Genomic DNA, 13677 nt, shown 5'->3' on the forward strand with positions numbered 1-13677 from the left:
TCAGACAAGACTAAGAGACTTTCACTTTCTAAAGGACAAATATAATTGTGATAAGCTGGGAGATGAAACTAGGATGTTCCAGGTTCAAAATTGTGAATTAAGATTTTTAAAGACACATGCTGACCAAAGCACTTTAGTTAAAAAAAAAAAAAAAAAGAGGGGAGACCATGGTGGAAGGGGGAATAGATGAATCTATGGAGGGAACCTTGTATGCCTTTAAATTTTAACCCAATTCTAGAATTACCATTTTAATGGTTTTTCCAGTGGTTTTTCCATTTTAAACAAAATGGTATGATCAAAGCAGTCCCTTAAGGACAAAAGGCATGTATGCAGGCAATAACAAACAAGGAAGAGACTAAAAGCAATAAGTCATAATCAAAATGGTTTACAAGAAAGTGACAGATTTAATATACTTTTGTTTATACAACTAGCATACAAAGGACAGGGAAGAATGCCAAAAACTCTCAGCCTATCCCAGGTATGACTCATTTAACAATGTGGTTTTTGTAAATCCATTAATATCTAGAGATATTTTGATCTTCAGATTCTCAGCAATTGAGGGCCTACACTTACTGTAAGCTTCAGCTTCCATTCAGTTCAGTTCAATTCAGTCACGCAGTCGTGTCCGAGCCTTTGCAATCTCAAAGACTGCATGCAGCACGCCAGGCTTCCCTGTCCATCACCAGCTCTAGGAGCCTACTCAAACTCATGTTCATTGAGTCGGTGATGCCATCCAACCACCTCATCCTCTGTCATCCCCATCTCCTCCCACCTTCAATCTTTCCCAGAATCAGGATCTGTTCCAATGAGTCAGCTCTTCACATCAGGCGGCCAAAGTACTGGAGTTTCAGCTTAGCATCAAGTCCTTCCAATGAATATTCAGGACTGATCTTTTAGGATGGACTGGCTGGATCTCCTTGCAGTCCAAGGCACTCTCAAGAGTCTTCTCCAACACCACAGTTCAAAAGCATCAATTCTTCGGCACTCAGCTTTCTTCACAGTCCAACTCTCACATCCATCCATGACCACTGGAAAAACCATAGCTTTGACTAGACAGACCTTTGTTGGCAAAGTAGTATGCTTTTTAATATGCTATCTAGGTTGGTCATAACTTTTCTTCCAAGGAGCAAGCATCTTTTAATTTCATGGCTGCAGTCACCATCTGCAGTGATTCTGGAGCCCAAAAAAATAAAGTCGGTCACTGTTTCCATTGTTTCCCCATTTATTTGCCATGAAGTGATGGGACCAGATGCCATGATCTTAGTTTTCTGAATGTTGAGTTTTAAGCCAACTTTTTCACTCTCCTCTTTCACTTTCATCAAGAGGCTCTTTAGTTCTTCACTTTCTGCCAAACAGTTTCCTTATCAAACAGCTAAGATCTATAAAGCAGTATGGTGTGAATAGTGTACCTAGCTTCTTTAAGAAACCCCAGGACTAAAGGCAAATTATATCCCCTGGCACTGACTCTCAAGTTTCTTATTAAGCCTAACAATTACCAGGGAAGCATATTTAAAAGTGGAAATTTCTAATCCTCATTTTAGACCTACAGAATCCACATTTTTTAAGATGTATCCCAGGTAATTTCTTGAGTCCATCTTAGACAAGTCATTTAAAGAAGGTCCCTAGCTTTGGTATCATTATCTATAAAATAGGTACAATATCACTATCTTACAGAGGTTTAAGAATTAATTGATAAAATTTGTATTATTAAGTATCTAATACATATTATTAAGTATATGGGTTTCCCAAGTGGTGCTAGTGGTAAAGAACCCACTTGCCAATCCAGGAGACGTGAGAGACTCGGGTTCAATCCCTGGGTGGGGAAGATCCCCTGGAGGAGGGAATGGCAATCCACTCCAGTATTCCTGCCTGGAGAATCCCATGGACAGAGAAGCCTGGTGGGCTACAGTCCATGGGGTCACCAGGAGTTGGATATGACTGAAGCAACTTAACATGCACACATATTAAGTATCTAGGAATGGCCCTGGCAATTTGTAGATGCTAGTATGAGAGCTGCACCTTCTCCTTAACATATTAATTTTGAGCTTACCAGTACTGGGTTTCTTAAGACTAAAGAACAGTTTCCCTGTAGACCTGCAGAATCCCTATTTGTTCTATTAACTAATAAAAGAATATGCCACCTGAGGAGAAGCTTTTCTCTTCCACTTTCTTTTCCACTGCTAATAGAGTAATTATATGTGTTTTTCTTATGTCTTTTCTCACACACACCCACACACACATGCCTGGCCTTCAAACTTGGATCAAACAAGCAACACAAAAGAAAATAAGCCAAAATGAGTCATGAAAGATGAACTATTAAGCCCATCTACTTCCAGAACTCTCTCCTTCAACTTTTCTCCTCTTCTGGCCAGTTTCTTGGCAAATGGACAAAGCTGCGATGGTTAAGAGCTGGCATTAGACACAGGGGTGCTGTAGGTGCTATAACCCTTCCAGCATGTACTTAACCTCCTGGTTCACAGAGGGTAATGGCATGTATTCACCTGAATGCTAAAGACAAGCCTTTCTCTTGGCTGGGAGGCCTGACTAAATCAGGCAGGACACTATACAAGAGACCTCACATCTGACTCCCATTTAGAGTCCAGAAAGCCCACTCCTGCAGCCATATCCTACACCTTGGCCTTTTAGTTCTGAGGTCTTGTTGGTTTATTAAGGAAGGAAAATAGCATTAAACCCTAGCTTCATCACCGACTTAGCTGTGTAACACTGAACAAGTTATTTAACCCCAAATTCAGTTTTTTCAAGTTAATTTGAAGCTGTTCTATAGGCAGTTGGGGAACTGATGGTTTCTGAGGAGGAAAGTAGCAATACAAATTAGCTCCCCCAAAAGTAGTGCCCCTCCAACAAAAAATACAGACTACTTTATTTTTTTCTGTTCAAATAAAACACTAGAGTTAAATTCTCAAAGTCTAAATTAGTCTAAACATAAAACTGCTATACAATCCACTGAATGGATTTATAGTTATTGTCCCTCAAAAATATCTAGTCATCTTCCACTTTTTTCTTTCTACCCCAGTCTTCACTATCATCACAGGCACTTTATTCTATCAAACATCATTTTTCAGGACCAACCTACTTGAATAATCATTAAGCCTCTTTAGAGCTTTCCCAAACTTAAACTTTGTCATTTTTACTATACATTACTCTCCTCACTTAATAGAAGTTATTTCCCTAAAAAGAAAAATCATATATCTAATAGCTATTAAGTAAACCACTTGATAAAATTACATCAAAAACTACTCATCTTTATGTTAATTAACTGAATTAGGACATAATAAATTAGCCTACTACCTTGTCATTTACTTCATGCTTACAATATTACTCTGGCTTCCTGGGTAGCTCAAATGATAAAGAATCTCAAGAAAGAAACCAAAATGGCTTCACAGTTGCTTTCCAATACTTCACAGTTCAACCCCCTATCCATACAAAGCAAGAAAATCCAAACATATTCTCCTTACCTAAAAACAGTAGAAAAGGCTAACAGGCATTATTTAAGACTTTTTTAGACTTTGAAAAACAGTTACACTTCCCATGTGTATTTAAACTGCAAATTAGTTTTTATTTTATGTCATTGCTTCAAATTAAGTGCATCACAGTTAAACTGACTGGGCTACTGCTTCATCTTGTTGAGTCAGATGGAGATACTTCTGCATCAAGGCTCTTATTCAAGATTTCTTCTTCTGCAAAATTGATTTTAAAAAGAGAAAAAAAAGGATAAACATTATAAAGAAAAAGTATGTCAAATTCCATGTAATAGCAAACTTCAGTCTTCAGAAAAAGTTCACAGGCAAATACGTAAATGTGATAAAATTACCATTATTCTCACTGAGGTACCTCTTTGCCAGAGGTACATCTGTCCTAGAATACTTTTTAACACACCAGTGTTTAATTATCATGGGCAAATCAGAATGATTTATAATCTGTATTACCAGATCTATATCTGTTCTAGCATGCTTTAAAAGCAGTGTTTGTTTTGTTGAAGTTGTATTAGATTTAGATGGACAAAGTGATTTATATATTTCTTACTACCTATATTATATTGATTTTATATTTTTTAACATATACATATACATATTTTATACTATATTACATATTTTTCCATTATTTTCCATTATAGGTTATTATAAGATATTGAATACAGTTCCAAGAGCAATTGTTTTTAACTCTTTATGATGAGCCAAACTTATCTGCCATTCAGCTTCAATAATTATTAATACTAATTGTTACAAGTTGAACTGTGTCCCTTCCAAAAGAAGTTCTAACTTCTGTACCTCATGTTAAAGTACATGTTCTGTACCTGATGTTAAAGTTCTAACCCCTGTACTTCAGAATATGGCTTTATTTGGAAATAGGGTCACTGCAGACATATTCAGTTAAGAGTAGGATGGGAGCACAATGGGCTGTCAGTCTATACGACGAGTATCCTTATAGGAAGGTACATAGAACACAAGGGGAGAATGCCATGTGCAGGTGGAGGCAGAGATGAACTACGCTGCCACAAGCTAAAGAACACCTGGGAGTATGAGAAGCTAGAAAAGTCAAGGATCATCCTCTGTGATTTCAGAGGGAACATGGTCATGCCAACACTGTGAGCCTGAGTACTACCCTCCAAAACTTGTTTCCTCCAGAAACAAAAAAATTTCTGTTGTCTTAAGCCACCAAGTTTGTGGTACTTTGTTATGGCAGCCCTAGGAAAGTAGTACACTGACCCATCTTGTCACCACACCCCCATCAAATTACTTCAAAGCAAATCATAGATACTATAAGTTTTGAGATATTTCTTAACGTTTTTAGAACCATCTTCCATTAGTGAAGATTTTGACAAGATCTGTTTTCAGTAGTTTGTATTACAAAAGCAACAGGTTCCAGGATTTTGATTTTGTTTTCCACCCCTGTCCCATACCAGTTGTAAGTTATATACATCATCTCATCACAAGAGATTCTGAAAGTACCCATAAAAATGATGGATTCACTTTTCTCATCCTGACTGAAGGAATAAGGAATATATTCTGTCTCATTAACAAGATCATGTAACAGTCACTGAATACTATTTTTACGAGAAGTTGAGAGAAAACTTTCAACAGGTCAATATGCCCACGTCTAGTTAAATCTTACCTGTTAAATTAGATAGAAGTTCTCCAAGGCTACATGGTATTGTGGTCTTCAATCTTTGTTCCACTGGAGAAAACTTAATTAGTGGTGAAAGAGACCGTTTTCTTTCACCAAGGGACATGCGTGAAGATGGTTTTGTATAGTCAATATGCAAATCATGAATGCCCAAAAAATTAAGCATATCATCAGTCTGCATCTTTTGTGGAGTAAGGCTCAATTCTGGTTTGTGTCTTTCAAGTATTTCAGGATTAGAGAGGTAAATTTCTTCCCTTTGCTTGGATGGAGATTTCTTCAGAGCCTCATATCCACTGCAAGTAGCCTGTAAATTGAAGTCTGATTCTGGAGTAGTCTGTTTTTCTCCCACAACATCTTCTGTGAAAATGCCACTGTGCATAGGACTATTTGGTTCCAGGTTAAAAGTGGCCTCTGTACTACTGGGGCTAATAAGACTTACGTGACCAACTTCTGGAAGAGTTTCATGTAATATGCCAAAATCACCATCTTTAAAACTGGAACTAATTTCACTTGATACCTGAAAACAGTTCCATAACATACTGTTATACATGGAAAAGTCTTTGTAAGAAGCTTTTGATTGGTCTGATATTTTAATATTATCTTCTTCACTGCTACCTAACACATTTCTTCTATTGCCTACAGCAGGGGAAAATGTCTCTATTTGGCTAGTTTCTAAAAGTTTGTTCTGTAAAGTTGTACAGTCCAAATCTTGCATACAAATTATGTCCTTATTTAACAAATCTGATGGATTTTGTGTTGTTGGTTCACCTATGCAAGTGGTCACCACGGGTTTCTGAGGCACACACTCGAGGCAATCTGAAACAACTTTCTCTTCAGGCAGATGAGAATGACTAGAACTGGACACAGTGGCTGCTGACAAGAAACTGGCCATGCTAAACTCTTTTTGATTATGCACCACAGGTAAGGATTCTGGCAATTCTTCTCTACGTTCAGTATCCACTTGAATTGGTTCTGTACTTCTGTTATCTTCTGTATCAACAGCTTTTCTCCATGAGCTCCGAATTTCACTTACTAATTAAATGAAGAGGGAAATAACACAAGTTGCTAATAAATTCCCAAACAGAACATGCAATTAAACATTTCATTTCTCGTGCTCAAGATAAAGCTGCTGACTCAGTATATGTTCATAGGTATGCCAGCTGAATGACAAGGCTCCACAATATACCAAAGTCCAACAACATCAAAGAACCACATCTCCAAATGATCACACAACAAACAAAAGCTGTTCCTGAAATATGCATATACTTTCACACAGCACATACAAATTACATGTGTTTAAAAGATATTTTCTTGTCCATCTAGGCCAGGGTTCAGCAAACTTTTTCTATAAAGGGCCAAATAGTAATACATCAGGTTTTGCACACCATCTTGTCTGTGGCAACTGTTCAGTTCTGTCACTGTTGTGCGAAAGCAGCCATAAAAGATATGCTGACAAATGAACAAAGAAAGAAAGTGAAGCCGTTCAGTCATGTCTGACTTTTTGCAACCCCATGGACTGTAGCCCACCAGGCTACAGAATCCCATGTAGTCCATGGGATTCTCCAGGCAAGAATACTGGAGTGGGTTGCCATTTCCTTCTCCAAGGGATCTTCCCAACCCAGGTCTCCCGCATTGCAGGCAGACGCGTTAACCTCTGAGCCACCAGGGAAGCCCTACAAATGAACAAGGTTGTGTTCAAAACAACTTTATTTATAAAAACATACAGTGGGGAACACATGTATACCTGTGGCGGATTCATTTTGATATTTGGCAAAACTAATACAATTATGTAAAGTTTAAAAATAAAATAAAATTGGAAGAATAAAAAAAAAAAAAAAAACAAAAAAAAAAAACATACAGTGGGCGGATGTGGTTCACAAGATGTAGTTTGCCAAACACCAACCTATACAGTGGCTAGGTTCAACCTGAACTGAATCCATTTAACTTTCAATATGTCATTTCTAGTAGTATAATGGAAATTACACTTACTCACTCACCCAGGATGATGTGCCTACATGAGGACAAGAATATCAGAACTTTGCCTATGTGATACAGGTTGTAAGGAGAAACTACTGGAGAGTCTGACAAGCTTGGGAGCAATAGATGAGATCTCTGTACACACAGTTTTTGGCTGATGCTGCTGGTTGTTGACTAGAAGAATATGGCCTCCATACTCTATAAGTGGGCTTCCCAGGTGGCTCAGTGGTAAAGAATCTTCCTGCCAATGCAGGAGACATGGGTTTGATCCCAGGTCAAGGAGATCTCCTGGAGAAGGAAATGGCAACCTACTACAGTATCCTTGCCTGGGAGATCCCATAGACAGAGGAGCCTAGCAGGCAACAGTCCATGGGGTCACACAAAAGAGTCAGACACCACTTAGCAACTAAACAACAACTCTATAAATGTTGATCACAAATCAGATGTGGAGGCAGAGGATTTTATTAAGTAATCAACTAAAATATTTTCCAGGAAAAAGCCAAGTAAAACAACAAACACAAAACTGTATAGTCATCAGGGCAAAATAATACTGCTGAAGGACTGCCATATGAGTGACAGTGCTCACAGTATTTCAGTAAAAGTCCCCCACATCAAAACAAATAGAGCCAATGCCACTAAACTGAAAGATACAGAAAACAATTTTAAAATGAATTTCAGAAGATCTGTCAGACCATGGTTCTAACAGTAGTATGTCTAAGAAAGAAAAGTGACCAAAAGCATTATTAACTTACTCAAGTTTTCTGGAGTTCGGGGAATTTGACTCCTTGTTAAGAATGGGTTAGAAATTAGAGAGTCAATTAGTTCCTCTAATTTTACTTCTTTTTCTTCAGAGAGCTGTGGTGAATTAGATAAAACTGCCCTTGCGACCTAAAACAGAAAAGAAAATCAAAAATATAAAGCCCACTGGTAGACTACAACAAAAGCCATAATAACAGCAACATGCACAAAAATAAGCTCAATAATGTAGCTCCCAGACACTTCATACAGACTATAGAGGCACAATCCTATAAGGTGAAATCAAACCCCAAACCCATTTCCTCCCTTCTTATCTTAAATGAATATCCTGTTACATAGAGAAAAAGATAAATCTTTATACCTGGAAAGATTTAGACATAGATAGTTCTGACTACAGTGATCTGAGCTATATGCCACACTTATGAGCTTCACAATTCCATATCTGCTAAAATGACCAGTTCTAAAGCATACAGGTTCTTCTTAAAGTCCACTGAACAGTAGCACCTCTATTAATAGAGTACATTATGGTGACAACATACTTCTTTCTCATAAATTAGTGAACAAAACATAGGAATATATTTTTAAAATAGAGAAAAGCATACGATATGAAAATAGCATTCTATACTAAATTTTAATAAAACCAGGAAACAAAAATAAGTAAATTAAAATCTCTGTGCCCTGAGATTCCTAAAAAAGAAACTGCCTACAACCATAATCAAACTGACTCCAGTTCACCCTCCTCCATGAAAAGAGATGGCTTCTCAGAATTCTAACACTAAATATTCCTTGTCATAAACACCACTATTGTTGTTGTTTAGTCACTAAGTTGTGTCTGATTCATTTGCAACCCCACGGACTGTAGCCCACCAGGCTCTTCTATCCGTGGGATTTCCCGAGCAAGAATACTGGAGTGGGTTGTCATTTTCTTCTTCAGAGGATCTTCCCAATCCAGAGATTGAACCCAAGTCTCCTGCATCAGGAGGCAGATTCTTTACCACTGAGACACCAGGGAAGCCCTGTCATAAACACTATTAGAATTAATTTCACTTTTCAGACCTTTATGAGATGTTAGGACTCTCCTCTTCCATCCCTTCTCATACCACTGCTACTATCAATTCTTTTAGCCAAAAAATGTGCCTTTCCTCCCATATCAGGAAAGAAAAAAAGAATGACTAACCATCTTTTCTTTAGTACAGAGTCAATCAGCTAATACAGAGAAACAAAAAATTTTAGAGATTTAAAAATACTTAAGAGACCACGAAACAATGAATGAATCAATATGCACTAAACCAAAATTTTCTTTCAGTTGCTCAGGAATGTAAAACAGCTGATATACTTTCTGGCTGTTTATCCAAATTCAAACAATGGGAAATATGTAATAAAAATAACATGAAAGAATAGCCTAGCCATTTAATTTATGTAAACTGAGTTCTAATACTCAGCATTAGTAGTAGTATACGGTCACTTACCAGTGAAAAGTAGAAAAGTATTAGGAACAGAGCTGGTTAAGAAAACCAAGATCATAAACAATCATGCATTTATTCACTTCTGAAATATTTAAAAAGCAGGACAAAACTTTTGCTTAGTGATAATATATATTATATAGCCTTTGTTCTAAAATTCAAAAACAGAGGAAGCTCAGCTAAGAAATAGATAACAGAGTATTTTAATAAAGTATAATGATTGGGTGTTATCTATCCAACAATTTATATAATGATTAATTCAAAAAATATTATACATGTATTATTTTTACACTCTTGGATAGTTATAGAATGGGACATGGGTTCTAAACCATGGATGTAATCTTAAGTAAGTTTACTTCATTATATCTTTCCTACTTTAGGGGAGGATAAACTTTGCTTTTTTTATTATCTGTGACCTCCTTTCCAAAAATACCCTAGTTAATCAATAATTAACTATACTTCACTTATAACCCCAAACCATCAAGAAAATAACATATTTCAGTATACTTATTACAATATTTTTCTAACCTCTTCTACCAGATGATCTTGCTCCTTCTGGAATGGATTGCTTTTTTTAGCTGGCAGAGACCCTCCACACGCACTACTATCTGTATTCTTTACAATATTTGATGATGAAGAGTCTTCTACATTAAATTCTGGTGTTTTCTTAGGAACTGTTTCATTTTTCTCTCTAAGAGTTACCAACTTCGTGTCCTGAAAAAGATAGATGTATAATGTTAAAAACTTAATAATGGTACCTGATCTTTATTAGAGGTTCTAGAGTTATCATGAACCTATAAAAAGTTGTTAACATTACTATAAAAACTATGTTCACTGACACAATTTAAAAATTCCAATATTCCCATTTAGAAGTAGTAAAAAATGTATAAATAGGAGTGGTACATAATGTTCACAAACAGGGAAGTGTGAAAACAAATTTAATTTGAGATATCAACAAAAGTAAAGAATATTTTATCATAAATAATTATGGTCAGAATTAATTTTAAATTGTTTTAAAACGTACCTTTTCAAGTAATGTAACAATGTCTCCACCTAATGGTGGAACTGGCTGTAACGGGAAAGAAGCAGGGCTAAAAGGAAAAATATTATTAAATCCAAGTTATGAATAAGAAAGAATTCCATTCACTTGATATATCTAAATATTGTAAAGAAACTGTCTGCCCCGTATCTGTCCGTTACGATTTCTCTCAATTCGTCCCGGTCATCAAAAGGCAGTGTATTATTCTAGGGAGGTATAGTGACAATTAGAGCAGTACTTCAGCCCAATTTGTGTATCAGCCTCCCAAATTTGAATATTTTCCTTACCCACTATGTATTTTAAGTCAACAGCATTTTTTACACAGGTTAGATGACTTGATGAACACTCAGAAACTTGAGTACAGGGTAAAAACAAATTCAGTTAACTAATAATAATCACATTATTGCCAGAAGATTCCGTGAAGGAAACGGCAACCCACTCCAATACTCTTGCCTGGAAAATTCCATGGACTGAGCAGCCTAATAGGCTACAGTTCATGGGGTCGCAAAGAATCAGACACGACTGAGCGACTTCACTTTCACTTTCTTTCAGGCTTCAGATAACAGAAGCATTGTAGCAGCAACTGTAAGCTTCTTTGGATATTTCAGGTCCAAAAGCAATTTCTCTTATGCTGAATTTTTTATGGCCAATATATTATAGTAAAGTCATAAAACTTTAATTTGTGACATTCTACACTGTGCGCATGCTAAGTTACTTCAACTGGATCCAACTCTGTGACCCCGTGGACTGTAGCCCGCCAGGCTCCTCTATCCACGGGATTCTCCAGGCAAGAATACTGGAGTGGGTTGCCATGCCCTCCTCCAGGGGATCTTACCAACCCAGGGATTGAACCAGCATCTCTTGTCTCCTGCATTGGCAGGTGAGTTCTTTACCACCGAGCCACTTGGGAAGTCCTATTCTACACGTTTTGGCTTGTCTCAGGTCAGATTTGGAGAAGGAAGTGGCAAACCACTCCTGTATTCTTGCCTGGAGAATCCCATGGACGGAGGAACCTGACAGGTCATGGCTCATAGGGTTGCAGAGTCGGACACGACTGAAGCGACTAAGCATTCAAACACGCATTCTACACATAGTGTTCCTTAATCTCTTAGATTCTCTTGCCCCTTTTGGTAAACATGAAAACCTTACACATCTTTTCACTATAATTACAAAAGAGGGTATTAAATATTTTTTAAGCCTTCAAAGTAATGATAACTTTAATCATTTATCTTCATCTTGAAAGTGCTTTCAAATTCAATCACGGATTGGGTCTGCTCACTGACCAAAAGCCTCACAGGTAAAGTGAAAGGTAAGATTACCACTTTCAACATCAAGCATACCGATTTTTTCCTTTCTGTTCATAGAAAAGTACAAACAGCTTTGCAAATATTTTACATAATAGCAAATATTCTTTTCAAACTTTTTCAAATGTGCTCTTCTTGAAATCTACCTTCCAAACATAATTCAAAAATCACTGAAATTGCTCAAGCCTCAACTTTTGTCTTGACAGGATATGATCTAGATATCTAGAGCAAAAGATGAATAATTACTATTTAGCGTGACTTCATCCAAATTCTTCACCAAACTTGACATGAAAATGATCAGAAAGCCCTTTAAAGCAGGGCCAGCAAGTTATGGACAAACACCACTAAGATGCCACCAAAAGACTAGTGAGCTCCTTAAGGACGAAGACTATGTCTTACCAAAGGCTATTCCCAAGTCCTAACAGTGCCTGGCACTTGGTAGTACCACACATATATGTAACTGATTAATGGATGGATTGATCAATGAATAAATGCCACTTGAAGATGAGGTTCTAATAGATGCCACCAAATTTTTCTATTTGAATCATTCTTGCAGAGTCTCATAAGAGAGAAAAATGAAACCACATTCTATACCTCTTCTCTCTCATTTCGGAAGTGGCAACATGCTGTTAGTCTTGCTAATATCTTGATTCAACTTTAAACTGAATTGAGCGAGCCCTGGCTCAGTCCTTACTCTCTACCCACTTGCCATGCCAAAACTGAGGCCCAAGAAATCCAGATAAAAAGGGTACTGATCCTATTGTGGAAATTTACCCTAAAAACATTTCCAAAAGAAAAAAGACATGCTTTCTATAGTAAAATTTTAAGGAAAACCTAAAGTCTAAAAATAAAATATTACACAGCTATTTTAAGTGGTTCTATAATGTTAAACACATACACAAACTTAAAAAAATGTATTTATGCTATGATAATGCTGAGAAAATTTTGTAGTTTAGAATACAAGACTATATTCATGCTTTGATTAGAACTAAAATTATAAGTAAAGTCTAAAAAGTACTTGGGAAAGAATCTGAAAAGTGATTTGTTAGAAATTTTAGCTAGTTTTTTAAATTTTTCATTTGTTGTTGTTATTACAATATGTCTACAACTAACACAGAAATAATTAAAGAAGAAGGAAATAATAAAATGAGATTAGAATTCAATTTCTAAGTCTAAGGATGTTTATTTGGAATGCATGCAATATCACACTGCCCTATCTTTGAAATGCAATAAAGGAGAAACTCTAGAGTGTAAAGGTCTAGAAGAACTGCATCACCACCACTAGAAATATCATGGAACCCTCCTTTCCAGAAACCACTGCAAAGAAAGGTACTATGCACAGTGTGCAGCAAAGGCATCACCAATTGAATTGATTGTAGGTATAGTGAAGCCTCCATCACTCTGATCAAAACCAAGCCAGGAGATTTATGGAGAAGACTCCTTATATTTTAGTACTTGTGAAAAGTCAAACAACACACTTACTCTAAAAACTACATTCATTTCATGTTTTTTAACTGAATAGCTTAACCATTTTCACATATGAATTTCCCAATTAACTACAGTGACACTGATGTAAGATGATGCCTCTATAAATATTTAGTGTAACAGCTGTACTATATGCCAAAAAGGGGTATTTCTTTAAGTGCAATCTACCCACATTACACATGAAACATTGTATTACAAAATACTTTTTTAATAAACAATTCTGAGAAGAAATTTTACTTCTACATCTCAGTAATTCAACTCTTCACCTCTCTTCTACTCTTCTATTAAGCAGTAATAAATTTTCATTTCCCATTAAGCATTTATCCTTCATCACCAAAAGCCTTCCTCTACCTTCTTTTAATATCCCAACCTATAAGTAAAATTAAGCATCAAAAGACAGTTAAAAGCTCCAGGAGCTTGAAAGAGGATAAATGAGGAACTGAAATTATTTAAAACAAATTTTTCCAATTTTAAGAGAATTCTATTTGAATTAAATTTTTAAGGGCTA

General features: G+C 36.4%; 1 protein-coding gene and 1 non-coding gene across 4 annotated transcripts in view; both read right to left on the bottom strand.

Annotated features, from left to right (window-relative positions):
* Positions 1-381: 381 nt before the first annotated feature.
* The window catches only part of HAUS6 (HAUS augmin like complex subunit 6), a 42567-nt gene continuing 29271 nt past the window's right edge, over positions 382-13677 (bottom strand). For 2 of the 3 annotated variants that reach the window (XM_005902273.3, XM_070375946.1), the window contains 5 exons: positions 10366-10432; positions 9870-10055; positions 7875-8010; positions 5134-6177; positions 382-3698 (listed from right to left, as the gene is read on the bottom strand). In XM_005902273.3, coding sequence (XP_005902335.1) covers positions 3637-3698; positions 5134-6177; positions 7875-8010; positions 9870-10055; positions 10366-10432 — 1495 coding nt within the window. In that variant the 3' untranslated portion in view covers positions 382-3636. The remainder of the gene's footprint in view (positions 3699-5133; positions 6178-7874; positions 8011-9869; positions 10056-10365; positions 10433-13677) is intronic. The other variant, XR_011465184.1, reaches the window with a different exon arrangement.
* Positions 10514-10647, bottom strand: LOC138989025 (small Cajal body-specific RNA 8). Its single transcript, XR_011465270.1, has one exon. It is a non-coding gene; the product is annotated as a small Cajal body-specific RNA 8 (non-coding RNA).

Source organism: Bos mutus, chromosome 8 (assembly GCF_027580195.1).
Source record: "Bos mutus isolate GX-2022 chromosome 8, NWIPB_WYAK_1.1, whole genome shotgun sequence".
NCBI lineage: Eukaryota > Metazoa > Chordata > Mammalia > Artiodactyla > Bovidae > Bos > Bos mutus.